This window comes from Orcinus orca, chromosome 3 (assembly GCF_937001465.1).
Source record: "Orcinus orca chromosome 3, mOrcOrc1.1, whole genome shotgun sequence".
Lineage (NCBI taxonomy): Eukaryota > Metazoa > Chordata > Mammalia > Artiodactyla > Delphinidae > Orcinus > Orcinus orca.
In genome coordinates, this window is record NC_064561.1 from 11699733 (window position 1) to 11714325 (window position 14593).

At 56.5% G+C, this 14593-nt stretch overlaps 1 protein-coding gene across 1 annotated transcript; it reads left to right on the forward strand.

Moving 5' to 3' along the window:
* Positions 1 to 390: 390 nt before the first annotated feature.
* On the forward strand, positions 391 to 13345 carry PDE4C (phosphodiesterase 4C). Its single transcript, XM_004277550.3, has 15 exons — positions 391 to 771; positions 3774 to 3965; positions 4654 to 4690; positions 4776 to 4849; positions 5059 to 5111; positions 5407 to 5519; positions 5600 to 5693; positions 6231 to 6394; positions 6594 to 6692; positions 7118 to 7282; positions 7369 to 7468; positions 8102 to 8256; positions 10143 to 10265; positions 10522 to 10704; positions 11231 to 13345. Exons 1-15 carry the CDS (start codon positions 626 to 628, stop codon positions 11618 to 11620), a joined length of 2088 nt encoding a protein of 695 aa, XP_004277598.1. The 5' UTR covers positions 391 to 625; the 3' UTR covers positions 11621 to 13345.
* The last annotated feature ends 1248 nt before the right edge of the window (positions 13346 to 14593 follow it).

The following is a 14593-nucleotide window of genomic DNA, read 5'->3' on the forward strand; positions in this document are numbered from 1 at the left end:
ATCCAGAGACAGGGCCTGGGGAATGTCAGAGCAGGTGGAGGTCATGTGGGGACTTGTGGAGGGGGACAGGAAGAGGGGGAGCTGCCTTGCCGTGAAGACTTGCGTCTGTTACTGCTTTTCTCCAAGCCTCAGTTCCCCACCTGACAGAGGATTAAGGGTTTGTAGTTTCTGAGCAGCCCCTTGGTGGCTCAGTCCTCCGTTTCTCCATCTGGAAAATGGGTAGAGGGGTATTGCAAGCACTGTGTGGGATCTGGGCAGCCTCTCGGCAAACTCTGTGTCTCGGTGACTCCCTGATAATGGAGAGCGCTTCCTTTTTTGACTTCTGTATCTCTTTTCAGCCGAGTTATCAGTTGAGCAAGCTGCACTACTGGGGGACATGGTGGCAGAGGGAAGTGGTATAAGATGCGGTTTCTGGGCTCCCCCAAAGGGGAAGCAGAGAGTGTCCCGTCTAGCTCAGTGCCTCGGTTTCCCCATTTGTCCCGGTGAGGGCGTCCCTGAGCGGTCCTGCGGCGAAGGCGGGGCGGGTGCGCCTCCTGCCCTCTCCCCGCCGGGCCCCGCCCCCGTGGTTGTCCAGAAAAGGTCCCGCGCAGCCTGTACTGCGTCCAGCCTCCACGCGGTCTTGGCGATGCAAGGTCCCCCTGCGTCCGCCCCGGCCCCTGTGCCCAGCTCCCCCCGGGGCTCCCCGCGCGGCTCCCCCGGGCTCTTCAGGAAGCTCCTGGTGAACCAGAGCATCCGCCTGCAGCGGCGCTTCACCGTGGCCCATCCGCTGTGGTGAGGCGAGACAGTGGGCCTCGCAGGGCTCATGGGAACAGCCGGGCTGGTGGTGGGAAGGGCAGAGTCAAGGACAGCTGGGGCCAGGTTGGGGGTCAGGGCATAAAGGCTCTGCCTCTTTGCCCTTTCTCGGTATCTCTCTCCCTCTGTCCTATCTCTGTCTCTTTTAGTTGATGACTGTCTCTCTCCATCTCTGTTTCCCTCCACCCACCGCCTGGACACACGCCCAGGGGACCAGCCGTCTGTCCCTCTCCAGCTGTGCGGCCTGGAGCAGGACGGGCTGAGGCTCACGTCTCCTTCTGACCCTCGCCAACCCGGGGCAGGCGGGCTGAGAGTCCTGGAGGTGGAGGGAAGAGGGTCACTCCTCCCCTTGGTCTGCCCCCGCCATCCGTTCTGGCGCCAGCAACGGGATGGCCTGGTGGCCTCACACTAAGCCCTCGATCTCCGCGGAGGAAGAAGTGATTTGATGGAGGCCTTTGAGGCAGGGTGTTCGCGGTGTAAGAGAGCTTGTTGCGCACCCGCGCAGAGCGCCGCCTCTGCGCAGCCCCACTCGGTTGCGTTCTCCAAGGACTCGTTCCACCGCTTTAGGTTCGAATTCCGGCCCTTCAGGAAGCGACTGTCACATCGTGGGTCGCAGGGCAGAGGCTGGGGTTGGAGGTGGGGCTGGTGGGCGCCGACTGGGTCTCATACCTTGCGCTTGGCTCGTGCGGTTTTCTCACTTGGTAATTTGGCATCTTGCGGCTCAGAGACTAAAGGTCCCTTCTCCAAGGTCACACGGCCAGTGGCAGCTGGTGGAGAGGGGGGCAGTTGTGACGGTGGTCCCTGATGGGCCATTTCAGGCCGAGACTGGGGTCCCGGGTCCGGGAGAGCGCCCCCAGGGCACCAGAAGCTTGCGAAGAGGCGTCCCCGCCGAGGGCTCCGGAGTGAGCACAGGGGCGTCGAGGACGTCAAGGGCGTGAGGCTGGGCGAGGGCAGGTCTCTCCGAGGCCCCTGTGCTTCAGTTTACCTGTCTAACAGATGGACAGACGCGCCGTTCCCACAGTCGGTGCGAGCTCCTCCCCGCTGCCCGCGTCATGGAACCACGGCCTGACCCAGCAGCTCTCGGCTAAGTTTAGAGCAGAAAGAAAAACAGCTTCCCCCGTAGCGACAAAACCCCGGCTCAGCCCTTAACTCTCCGTGCTCGCTACTTGGATTCGAACCCAGCACGCTGTGGCCTCTCCCGGCCTCAGTTTCCCTATTCATCCATAGGTGTGCTTTTCCCAGAACTTTTGGGGAGATGAGAGGGAGGGGTAGGTGGTAGCCACTCCCAGGCCTCCCCCTCTGAGCACAGGTTTAGGGTATCCACCGCCACTAGCCCGCCCCCAAGAGTGTCTCTCCTCCAGTCACCGGGCACACTCGGAGGCCGGGTAAGAGCTAAGAAGTCCCGCCCCTCCGGGTGACGTCACGAAGCGGGAACTCAGAAACGCTGGACTTGAGGGGCTTCTCCAGGAGACCCAGAACCCGAACAGACCGAGAGCGGTCGGACATAGCCGAACACCCGAGTGAGGCCGGACGAAGCCGAATATGCCCGACCTGGCCCGAGTGCCACCCGGACTTGCTCGAAAACCTGGCGCGACTGGACGTAGCCGAACACGCCCGAACGCATCCGAACCTACCCGAATACGGTCGGTTGTAGCCGAATTCTACCGAACTCACCCGACAGAACTCAGGGGAAGAGGTCCAATCCTGTATGATCAGACCCAGCTTAGTCAAACCTGGCCGTACTTGACCGAGCCGGACCGAATCCAGCTGAACCGGACAGAATCCTGCCGAATTCCCCACCCCCAACCCGGTCTGAGCCGAATTCCCTGCTCGGAGTCTTCCGGCAGGCGCCGATCCCATCCGTGGACTGGGATGGGGTGACCTGGAGGGGGACCAGGTGGACACTGGCCCTCGGCCAGGAGGGCCGTGTCTAGGGGCGGCCCCTGGCGTCTTCCTGTCTCCGTCTTTCCTGCCCGCTCCCTTCTCAGAAACCTGTGACTCACTTGCAGCCCCTCTCCCTGGTTGCTAACTCCCCCTCCCACACTTCTGTTCTAGCCCCATGCCCCCTGCCACTCTTTCTCTGACCTCTGACTCGAAGGGTGAGAGTAGTAGATCCCCCTTATTCCGTCAGAGTGTGGCTGGAGGGAGGGATGGGAGGGGCGATTGGGGATTGCCTGGAACAGGAGGAGGACGGTCCTCTGGGGAGAGGACACATCCTGTGCAAAGGCCCAGAGGTGGAAGAGAACAGGCAGAGCGTTCAGGCCAAAAATAAAGCGGAAGAACTGGGGAGCTAAGGATAGGGCCAGAGCGAGCTGGAGGCGTGGTTGGTGAGATTGGGGTGGGGCCATATGGGCTGGAGCTGGGGAAAGGGGACAGGTGGTCCAGGGCGTAGCCAAAGCTGGCTGGGGATGGGGCCTCTCCTGGCTGTGAGGAGCCTTCGTGTGTGCCCCGTCTAGGCGGGGCCCAGGTCCCCTCCAGAGAGGAAAGCCCAGGAAGTCGTTTCCAATCCCCATGAACTTACCCTGCGACTTGGACCTCAGTTTACTCCTTAGTAATACGGGAGCCCTGTCGCTCTCCTCAGGTGCTCGGTAAAAGCACCCTAAAAAGCTCCCTAAAAGCACCCTGGGGATGAAGACGACCACACCCATATTAGAAACAAAGTTGTTGATGTCCATAGAAAAGCTGAGACCTACCCATGGTCACAACAGCCACTTGGAGACAGATCTGAACCTCACGTCCTGGAGTCCAGATTAGTCCCAGTGGAAAAGACTCTGGGGTACAGAGGTGGAGATGGAGGCGTGAGGGACGCAGCAGTGTCCCTGAGTGGGGGTGTGACCGTGGGACAGATGGACAAGCTGCAGGCCACTCCTGCCCAGCCCACCGCGTGGCCCCAGGGAGGATGTGACAAAACTGATATAGGCCATGACCCAGCATCCATATGCCAGAACCCTCGGCTCTGACTGTGACTCCTTTTCCTTCAGCTTGGACCTGGAAAATGGGCTATCATGCGGAAGAAGCGCCCTGGACCATCAGGCTGGGTCTGGCCTTGGCCGGGTCATCCAAGCGCCTGCCCAGCACAGCCAGAGGCGGGAGTCCTTCCTGTACCGCTCAGACAGTGACTACGAACTCTCGTCCAAGACCATGTCCCGGAACTCCTCTGTGGCTAGCGACCTGTGAGTCTGAGGCTGGGGGATAATACCGCTTTCTACTTCCTTCCTTCCTTTATTCCTCCATTCGGCACACCTCCTTCAAATGACCGTTTGAGGTGGGCCTTAAAGTTTATGTAGGAGTTTGCCTATTTGCTTGTTCAGTAGGACATGCTAAGAATGATACCCAGTGATCCTCTGTGCTTCACTTTAGGCTGGGGTTGGGTGGCAATCCAGTGACATTAAGTCCAATTAACAGCAACCGAACGTACACTTTGATTTGAGCTTTCTGGTAGCAATAATTTCCTGCCTCTACTAAGACCCCTGTTGCCCCTGGGACTCAGATTCTCCATTTGTGAGATGGGGATAAAGTGAGTGATTGGTCAGAGGGGCTGTGGCTGCTTTCAGAGAAGAGTCAGGTGAGGGGAGTCCAGGAACTACTAGGAAGACACCCAAAAGAGGAAGTCGGGACAGGAGGATGCCCTCAGCTGAGGGCACAGTGTGGGTAAAAGCTGAAAGATGGGGGACTTCCCTGGCGGTCCAGTGCTTAAGACTCTGCGCTTCCACTGCAGGGGGCACGGGTTCAATAACTAAGATCCCGCATGCCGCGTGGCGCAAAAAAGGAAAAAAAAAAAAAAACCCAGAAAGAACTGGAAGATGGGAACGTGTGGGAGGGCTCCCTCTGACCGCCCTTCCATGTCTGGTCTCCCCGCAGACACGGAGAAGACGTGATTGTGACACCCTTTGCCCAGGTGGGTACCCACCTCTCCTTTCTCCCGTGTGCCGGGCAGGTAGAGCCGACCCTTCCTTCCCAACGCTGGCCACCCCCCCTCGCAGGTCCTGGCCAGTCTGAGGACGGTTCGGAGCAACGTTGCGACCCTTGCCCACCTGCAAGGCCGCGGGGCAGCCAAGTACGCAGGGGGCGGGGCTGGGCGGGGCCTGGCGGAGAGGGGCGGGATCAGAAGACAAGGTGGGCGAAGCAGAGGCGGGGCACGGGCGGAAGGGGCGCGGCTGGCAATTCGGGGATCGGGGGAAGAGGAGGAGGGGCAGGGGCCAGGAGGTCTTGGGGGGCGGGGCCCTATGGGTGGGGCAGGCCGCTCCTGAGCCGATTGTACTGCAGGCAGGCATGCGTCGGGAACACCCCATCTGGCAGTCAGCCCCCTCCACCAACAGGTAATGCGCCTGCTGCTATCCCCTCCTTCCACTGTGGGACAGCTGTGAACTTCCTCTCTATGGGGACCTCCCCAGCCCATGAATCCTTGGGCTGTGCTAATTGTAAACCTCCCCCCCCCCACCCCGCCACCCCCCCCTCGCCCAAACACCCTTGGGGATGCGGAGATCCTGGGGTCCTGAGTGGCCTCATTCTCATTGGGAAGGGATCCAGGGTCCAGATGCAGAGATGGGAGCAGGAGGGACACAGGGTTCCCAAGTAGGGGTGGGGCAGGCCCCTGACCAGCTTGGCCCCCAGAGGACACTGGGCAGAAGCTGGCTTTGGAGACACTGGACGAACTGGATTGGTGTTTGGATCAACTGGAGACACTGCAGGCGCGGCACTCGGTGGGGGAGATGGCCTCCAACAAGGTTAGTAGGGCCAGATAACTGAGATCACTTGCCTATGTCCACAGTGCCCCCATCATCACTGACATCACCTTCCCCTGCAGTTCAAGTGGATGCTGAACCGGGAGTTGACTCACCTGTCTGAAGCCAGCAGCTCTGGGAACCAAGTGTCTGAGTACATATCCCGAACCTTCCTGGGTGAGCTATGGTGGGTCACTGACTAGGCCACATTACAGAGGTAGGAAGAGGGACGAGAAGGAAAGACTTCTGCTACAGACTTCAACTGAGGAAGATAGAACCAGACACGGACACCCCCAGCCCCATGAGGCAGGGCTGGACCAGAGGGAGGGACAGAAGGATCTTCCAGGAGGAGGGGGACATTAAAGTTAGGGTTTTGAAGCGTGAGTAGAAGTTTGCCAAGGAGGAGATAGAGGGAATGACAGAGCTGGGTCTCCAGCTTGGGAGACGGAAAGGACATTTGACTGTTTTGGGAAAAATACTAAGCTCCAGGTGCCCAGGGGCCATGTCCAGCAGAAGAGGTCACTGAGATCAGCCTTGAACAGAGGAGAAGGGTATTTACAGGCCAGAAAGGACTTTACTCTGAGATTACTTTGGTCCAGGTAAAAAGGAAATAGGTTGATCTTGAGGCTTGGCAAGGTCCAGTACTTGAGGCCAAGCAGGCCAACCCTAGCAGGTGAATTGACTTCTCTGAGCCCTACCCTGCCCCATCTACAGACCAGCAGACTGAGGTGGAGTTGCCCAGGGTGACCCCCACGGAGCCCCCAAGGCCCATGTCCCAGATCAGCGGCCTGCGTGGACTCCCCCACAGTACCAGCCTTTCTGCAGCCACTGTCCCACGCTTTGGGGTCCAGACTGATCAGGAGGGACAACTGGCCAAGGTGGGTTTACAATAGGAATGCTGAGACCCAGGTTTGAATCCTGGCTCTGTGTGGCTACCCTATTTGGGGCCTCAGTTTGCCCACCTATATACTGACCAGGTGGGGCTCAGTGTAGGACCTGAGGCCTGGGGATGGGGGTTGAGGATCCAGAGTCTGGGGAAGTTGGGTTGCAGTTAAGCTCCAATCCTTCACATTTTAGGAGCTGGAAGACACCAAGAAGTGGGGGCTTGATGTGTTCAAGGTGGCAGAGCTAAGTGGGAACCGGCCCCTCACAGCTATCATGTTCAGCATCTTTCAGGTACCTCCCCTGCCCTTGGCTTCTAATACCCTTGTGTTTCCTTCACTCCTTCCTACCTCAGGACCTCAGGGGACACATATTCTTCAAATCCTCCCTAAAATCCCTGAATGGGGTCATTTGAGCCGGGGCATTGAAGGATGGATAGGCATTTGTTAGGTTTAAAAGTTCACTGCTGATTGGCAACAAGACTCAAGTCTCAGCCTTGGGCCAGGCCTGAAGAGACCCAGTCTGTAGGGAACAACTGTGGGGTCAGAGATGAGCCAGAGGGAAAGGACAGAGACCAGGGGAGTTCAGAGCACGGAGGACATCCTGGAAGAGGGGGCACTTGAGAGATGGATAGGGATTCAGAAGGAGAGAAGGCATAGGAATAGTGTGTGCTGCCACCCAGAGGCCGAGGCCCTGACTGGGGCCCTGTGATGCACCAGGAACGGGACCTGCTCAAGACATTTCGGATCCCAGCAGACACACTTGCCACCTACCTACTGACACTGGAGGGTCACTACCACAACGATGTGGCCTACCACAATAGCCTACACGCCGCTGACGTGGCCCAGTCTACACATGTGCTGCTGGCCACACCTGCGCTTGAGGTAGGGCCCTACAGCTGCAGGCAGCCCTGGTGCGTGCAGGGCACAGAGAGCCTGCCCCTCACCTCTTATGCTCCATGCCCACTCAGGCCGTGTTCACTGACCTGGAAGTCCTGGCTGCCATCTTTGCAAGCGCCATCCATGATGTGGATCATCCTGGGGTCTCCAATCAGTTTCTCATTAACACCAGTGAGTTAGGGGGCTGGGCCCTGCCACCACCTGTCAATCAAGTGATGTTAGGTGGTCCCGTTCCTGCTCTGAGTCTCCCTGTTTGTGAAATGACTGCCACAATCTTCCCTCCCTTAGGTGCTGAGAGCAGACCCAGATATACAGTAGATACTCAGTAAATGAGAGAATAACAAATGTGACAGAGCTGATTTGGGCCCACTGAGATTTTAAAGTTTAGGATCCTTTGTGGTGTCTGAAAAACTCAGTCAACAAGCAATTATTGGGTACCTCTTATATACATCCCTGGAGAGCTGGAGATAAGAGTGGAGCCCTCTCACTTGAGGATCCCAGGGTCTAATAAGACAAAGACTTGGTAGTTCACTCAACCAGCACACAGCACTGTCTCCTGCCATGCCAAGTCCCCAAGGAGTCACCAGTCTCGGGGAGGTAGAGCTAAACACAGATGCCCCTAGCCCCGCAGAGTCAGGGCAGGGCCATGGGGGGAGACAGGGTCCTAGAAGGCTTCCTGGAGGATGGGGCATTGGAGTTGGGGCTTCAATGCATGAGTAGGAGTTTACCGAGAATTTACAGAACCGGCCTTTGGGTGGAGTGGGTTGGGTGGGCAGGTCTTGAGGTGCTCCACCTCCCCTACAGACTCAGAGCTTGCACTTATGTACAATGATACCTCCATGCTGGAGAACCACCACCTGGCTGTGGGCTTCAAGCTGCTGCAGGCAGAGAACTGTGACATCTTCCAGAACCTCACCACCAAGCAGCGGCTGAGTCTGCGCAGGATGGTCATCGACATGGTGAGACAACAACGATGGATGGGGTGGGGCGATCTTGATATGGCTGGGGGTTCAGTTGGACCAGAGCATGTCCCCGTTCTGAGTCCAAGCTTCCTGGTCTGTAAAATGGGGCAATGACTGTCCAAGCCTTGGGTAGGGGTGACTAGGCCCTTGGTCAGGCTAATCAGGTCTTGGATGTGATTCACGTGCAAACGATGTGGAAACTTTCTGGGGGTTCAGGTGCAACTTTTCTGACCCTTAAGTCTGTGCATTTGATATTTTTCAAGTTGGGAGACACCAGTACGTTTTGGGGTCTTATGCATCAACTCATTTATTGAACAAGTATTTATTGAGCATCCATTGTGCTTGTCCTGTGACAGTGACCATTAGAATTCTGGCCTTTATGAAACTCACAGTCTGTGGGGGAGATGGACACAGAGGTGGGAACCATGATGGGGGCCCACAAGCAGAGCCATGATGGCGGACCTGTAGACAGAGCTGTGATGGAGAGATGTTCAAGGTTGAGGAGGGCTTCCCCAGGAGAGAACCCTGAAGTCAGGGCCTGAAGAGTGTAGAGGACCATGGGGTGGGGAGGAGTGTTCCCAGCAGAGGGAACAGCATGTGGGGAGGGCTCAGAGGAAACCAGGCTCCAAGTGAAGAGGAACTAAAAGTTTGCTGAGGGAGAGGGGGGGCTCTGGGCAGTGGGCACTCCCAGTGGAAGCATAATTTGGTCCAGATGGGAGGTTTGGGGAGAAGCGTTTTTTTAATATTTATTTATTTATTTGGCTGTGCTGGGTCTTAGTTGCTGCATGAGGGATCTTCATTGCAGTGTGCAGGATCTTCGTTGCGGCATACAGGATCTTTAGTTGTGGCATACGGGATCTTTAGTTGTGGCATGCGGGCTCTTAGTTGCGGCATGAGGGATCTAGTTCCCTGACCAGGGATCGAACCCGGACCCCCTGCATTGGGAACATGGAGTCTTAACTGCTGGACCACCAGGGAAGTCCCCTGGGGAGAAGTTTTGAGACTTCGGTCTGATTCTCAGAGAAGCCCGTGGGTCATTCCTGGGCTGGGTCCGCATGGGTCCAGCTAAATGATTTTTAAGCAGCTGTGCTCAGAGCTGAACTTCCCTTCCGGTGGCTAAAAACAGCCCTCCCGGCCACGCAGCAGCCACAGGAAGGTTTGGGGAGCACTCAGTCCACCTGTGGCTCCCACAGCCCTCTGGATAAATCCCCCACTCCTCCCTGAGGCCCTCCCCACTCTTGTCACCCTCACTTGCTCCCATGTTGATCCTGCACTCGTTTGTTCTAGCCACAACTCTCTCCTCTATGTTCCTCAGCTTATTCAGCCTCAGGACCTTTGCACTGGCCAAGTCATCTGCTGGGCTTCAGGCGTGTTTCATGTCAACCCCCAGGTCTAATCTCCCTCCCTCATGCCCTGTCCCACATGTGGGATGCACCCCACAAGCCCAGCAACCTTGGAGAAGGGACTTTTTGTGTGTGTGTGTGTGTGTGTGTGTTTGGTACGCGGGCCTCTCACTGTTGCGACCTCTCCCGTTGCGGAGCACAGGCTCCGGATGCGCAGGCTCAGCGGCCATGGCTCACGGGCCCAGCCGCTCCGCGGCATGTGGGATCATCCTGGACCGGGGCACGAACCCGTGTCCCCTGCATCGGCAGGCGGACTCTCAACCACTGCGCCACCAGGGAAGCCCGAGAAGGGACTATTGACTCAGCTTCTCTTGTGAGCTGGGTTTACAGCAAATCTTGATACATGCCCCCATTTGACAGATGAGGACACTGAGGCTCAGAGGGCTGTGGATCCAAGTGGGTGTGGCATCTGGGAAGTGGGGAGTGGGGGTGGGGCAGGCGCTATCCTCATACCTGCCATCCTCCTTCACCTTCCCCCAGGTGCTGGCCACAGACATGTCCAAACACATGAACATCCTGGCTGACCTCAAGACCATGGTGGAGACCAAGAAGGTGACAAGCCTTGGAGTCTTGCTGCTAGACAACTACTCCGACCACATCCAGGTGTGTGGCTGGGCCAGCACTAAGGTCTTGGTTTCCACACTCTCATTCAACTGCATTTATGAAGTGCCAACTGCGTGCCCAACTTGGAGAAATGGAGGCACATACGGTCACGTGGCTGTGCCTTAACCACCCTTTCCCTTGCCCAGCCTCAGTTTCCCCACCTGTAAGATGGGTATGTCCATGGCGCCAGCCTCTGGGGTGGGTACCAGGCCTGGGGTGGCCTGGCCTGAGCCTTCCCGAGCCTCGGTCTCACCAGGTCTTGCAGAGCCTGGTGCACTGTGCCGACCTCAGCAACCCCACCAAGCCGCTGCCGCTCTACCGCCAGTGGACAGACCGCATCATGGCTGAGTTCTTCCAGCAGGGTGACCGTGAGCGCGAATCAGGCCTGGACATCAGCCCTATGTGCGATAAGCACACGGCCTCAGTGGAGAAGTCCCAGGTCTGAGGGTGAATGAGCCGAGCTGGTGGGCACTGGGGAGGTGGGAGGGAAAGGAGTGGCTGAGCTGACCCCACGAGTCCTGGCTTGACCCCTGGCTGGCAAATGAGGGGATGTGGCCTAAGGGTCTGCACTGGGCTGTGCAGAGTCAGGCCTGGTATGTATTTCCTCTGGGCTGTCGAAAGAGAGATCTTCACTCACTTGTGGAGTTTGGAAGTATCTGTTCTGAGTGACATAGGATATTCTTGAGGTGCTCCCAGTCTGGGGGACACATTCATCCAGCTCTGAGGAGTCAGAGCTGAGGTAGAGGGAAAGACTTAGGGGTTGGGGGAGATCAAAAGGGGCAGAGGAGTCTTCCAAGAGGAGGGGTTATTTGAAGAGGGTTTCGAAGGATGTGTAGGAGTTGGGAAATGGCATTCCAGGCAGAGGGAACAACCTGGGCAAAGGCCTGGGGGCTGGACTGGGTCTAGGTTCCATGGTAACTCACCACCCAGCAACCTCTATCCCCCAATTCTGTATCACCCCACAGGTGGGTTTCATTGACTACATCGCCCACCCACTGTGGGAGACGTGGGCTGACCTGGTACACCCAGATGCACAGGACCTGCTGGACACTCTGGAGGACAACCGCGAGTGGTACCAGAGCAAGATCCCCCGCAGCCCTGTGGAGCCCACCAGCCCCGAGCAGGGTGGTCCCGACAGATTCCAGTTTCAGCTGACTCTGCAGGAGGCAGAAGAGGAGGAGGGAGTTGAGGAGGGAGCACTGGGTGGGGAGGCCTCAGAGTCACCTGACACTGAGCTCCTGTCCCCTGAGGCCAGCCCAGACCCTGGGGCCCTATACCTGGACAACCAGAGGACCGTGGGCAAGCCCTGTGTGGACCATGAGGGCAATGTGATGGCTGAGCCTTTGGGCACCTAGTGGCCCCTGAAGGGTGTGTAGACTTTCCAGGAAGAGGTCCCAGGTGGCCCCTGCTTTGCCTTCCCCACCCACTGAGGGAGACAATCAGGCTTTTAGCTACAGACAGGTCTCAGGGTTGAATTGGAGGCACCTGGCGGGATCCATTCTGACCCTGAGCTCAGCTGAGAGAGCTCTCCAAGGAGCTGGGCTGGGGGCAGCCTCTTCCAGGGCCCTTGAGTTCTCCCTCCTGGACTTCAACCCCTGGTGTAGAAAGGGAGTATCTGCCAGGCCCCTTGTGCATCTTCTCCAGTGGTCACTCTTCAGCCACGTCAATCACTTTATTTTTTCATTCTTTATCCGATATTTACCAGGCACCTACTGTGTGCCAGGCCTGTGCCTCTTATGTGCCTCTGGGTTAGCCCTGCACAAGGAGGTGGGGAGTCAGCCTCAAGGAGTTCCCCCCTCCCCGAGACACCTCCCCTTCATCTGCAAGGCAGCTCATTACAAGAGAACAAGAACTTGAATGGGAGAATTCTCAGCACCAAAGCTTCATCCAGACCCAGTTCTGGCTCTGGAGCTCTGGTGGGGGGTGATAGGGGGCCATGAAAGAGAGGGCTGTGTGTCAGGAACTGTCTCTGAAGACTGATTTAGCCTTCATTGCTTGTGCACTGGCTGTTGCTTTAAGTTGCTGTGGTTTCTGTCTTCAGGTCTAAGGATCCTAGTTCTCCCTGGTCCCAGGACCCCCTGCTGGCTCCCTTATACTTTCTCCCTCTCTAGAACAGCAACACAGACTTCTCCCCCAGGGAAGGTCTCTCGATCTTCTGATTCTGAGGCTGTATCAGATTCCCCGTAGGGAAAAGGAGGCCTCTGATGCTTTCTTGCGAGTCACAGCCCCTTCTGGGCCTCAGTTTCCCCTCCATGGCCTGATCCTTAGTACTTGGGTAAACTTTGGTTGGAGGGTGGTGTTTGTGACCTCCCTGAAATATCTTAGAAATATGGGGCATTCTCTGGGTTTAAATAAACTCTATCACCCATAATTAGTACCGTGCCCATTTCACGGATGGGGAAACAGGAGCGGAGAGGTCCTGTGGCCTGAGGGCTCAGGGCCCTGTAGCTGGGGGGCAGACGTTAGCCAGCGGCGCCCCCTGGTGGCTGGAGGCACAGCGGGGAGGCGGGGCGAATTCTGGGCCCTTCCTCGCTTTGCCAGAAGTCTCTCCCGCACCCAGCTTGGTTGAGTTCACCCCGAGGGTGCCGGCCTGGCACAGAGCAGGTGAGGCGGCTCTGTGCTCAAGTCTCAGATTCAATTCTCGCTTCCGGAGGCCTCAGTATCGCCCCATCCCACCCCACCCCCCACCCCCTAGCCTCCCTCCCCGCGTGTCTAATGATTTATACATGGCACAAGTCATCACAGCAGCCCCTGGCTTCAAGAACAGTAGGCTTCATTCCTAAATAATTTCATTAATAATTTCATTCCATTGATGATTCATCGTCATCACAATTAATGATCAAATGCCACAGAGGGAGAATTAAAGGCATCTGGATCAGGAACTTGGTGCATTTCCTTCCACACTTTTAAAAGGCAGAGATTTATGGGATTTTTAAAAGGCAGAGATTTATGGGATTTTTATTTATATATATATTTTATCCTTTCCACCTTGCAAGTAATACATGTCACTGTAGAGAATCCGAAAATAATGGAAACATGTAAAGACGAAAATAAAATTCTGCTGTAACCTCACCCACAGATCATCTGCCTTCAGCATTTCACCTTATTTCCCTCTGTTTTTTTCTCTACCCATTCATAAGAACACTCATATGTCCCCCTTCATTTTGGGCCACAGGTATTCCTCCCTCTTCCCCTTACTGACTGCACGCTACCCACACTGTTTTTTTAACACCCCAAGCACAGTCCCACCTCAGGCCCTTGGCACATGCTGTGCCCCGTACCTGGAATACTTCTCTCTCTCATCCTCCAGCTTTGGGTCTCAGCTCAGCATCCCCCTCTCCAGGAAGTCCTTCCTGACCCTCCCCCTCCCACCCCAGGCTGGCACTGGTGGAAGCTCTCTGGCACTTTGCCAACGTCAACAAATCTCTTAACCTCCCCGAGCCTTTGTCATTTCGCGGGTAAAATGTGCTCTTTGTGAGGATCACAGAATTGTAACAACAGGTATTGTTTGAGGAAAGCATGTCCTGAGCTCTTTCTTCACAGGTATAGAAACTGAGGCTCACAGAGGGGATGAGGAAGAAGTCACTCACATGCTCCAGGTCTCCCATTTCCTCCCGTTTAGGGTCCTTCCTGAGGGACATGGTCCTTGCCTTTGTGGCCCACTCTAGACCCAAAGAGGAGAGTGGGAGAAGATCTTTAGGGCCCCTGGGAACTTTCAGCCCTTGTGAACTCCTAGGGTGACTCGTAGGGCCTCAGTTTGCCCTCTGTTGAGGGAGAAAATGTTGCCTGGCCCCCCTTCCTCACAGAGCTGGAGAGGGGTTGTCCCTTGAGCTTGTTTAGTGAGTTCCAGCCTCAGGGCCTTTGAACTTGCTGTTCTTGCTGTCTGGAGCACTGTTCCCCCACTTCTCCCAGTGGCCAGCTCATTCTCCTCCTTCAGATTCCTGCTCAAATGTCACTTCCTCAGAGAGGTCTTCCCTAACCTCAGTGGCCAAAGTCACGCTCCTTCCAATCATTCATTTGTTCATGTCATACCATCACAGGGCACCTACTGTGTCCAAAGGTGTAGGTGCTGGGGACACCGATCCCCGCCTGTCAAAGCTCACGGCTGGCTATTGGATAAATAAGTTAACATGATCATTTCTAATGGGGATGTATCAGGAAGGAAAACTATGGTGACATGATAGGAGGTGACATGGTGAAATCAGAACTTCTGGAGGGAGGTGGGTGTTGATTGGAGATCTGAAGGGGATGAGAGAGCCAGGCACAGAAATACCTGGGGAAGAGGACACAGCAGGTGCAAAGGCCCTGAGGCAAGGTTGCACCTGGAA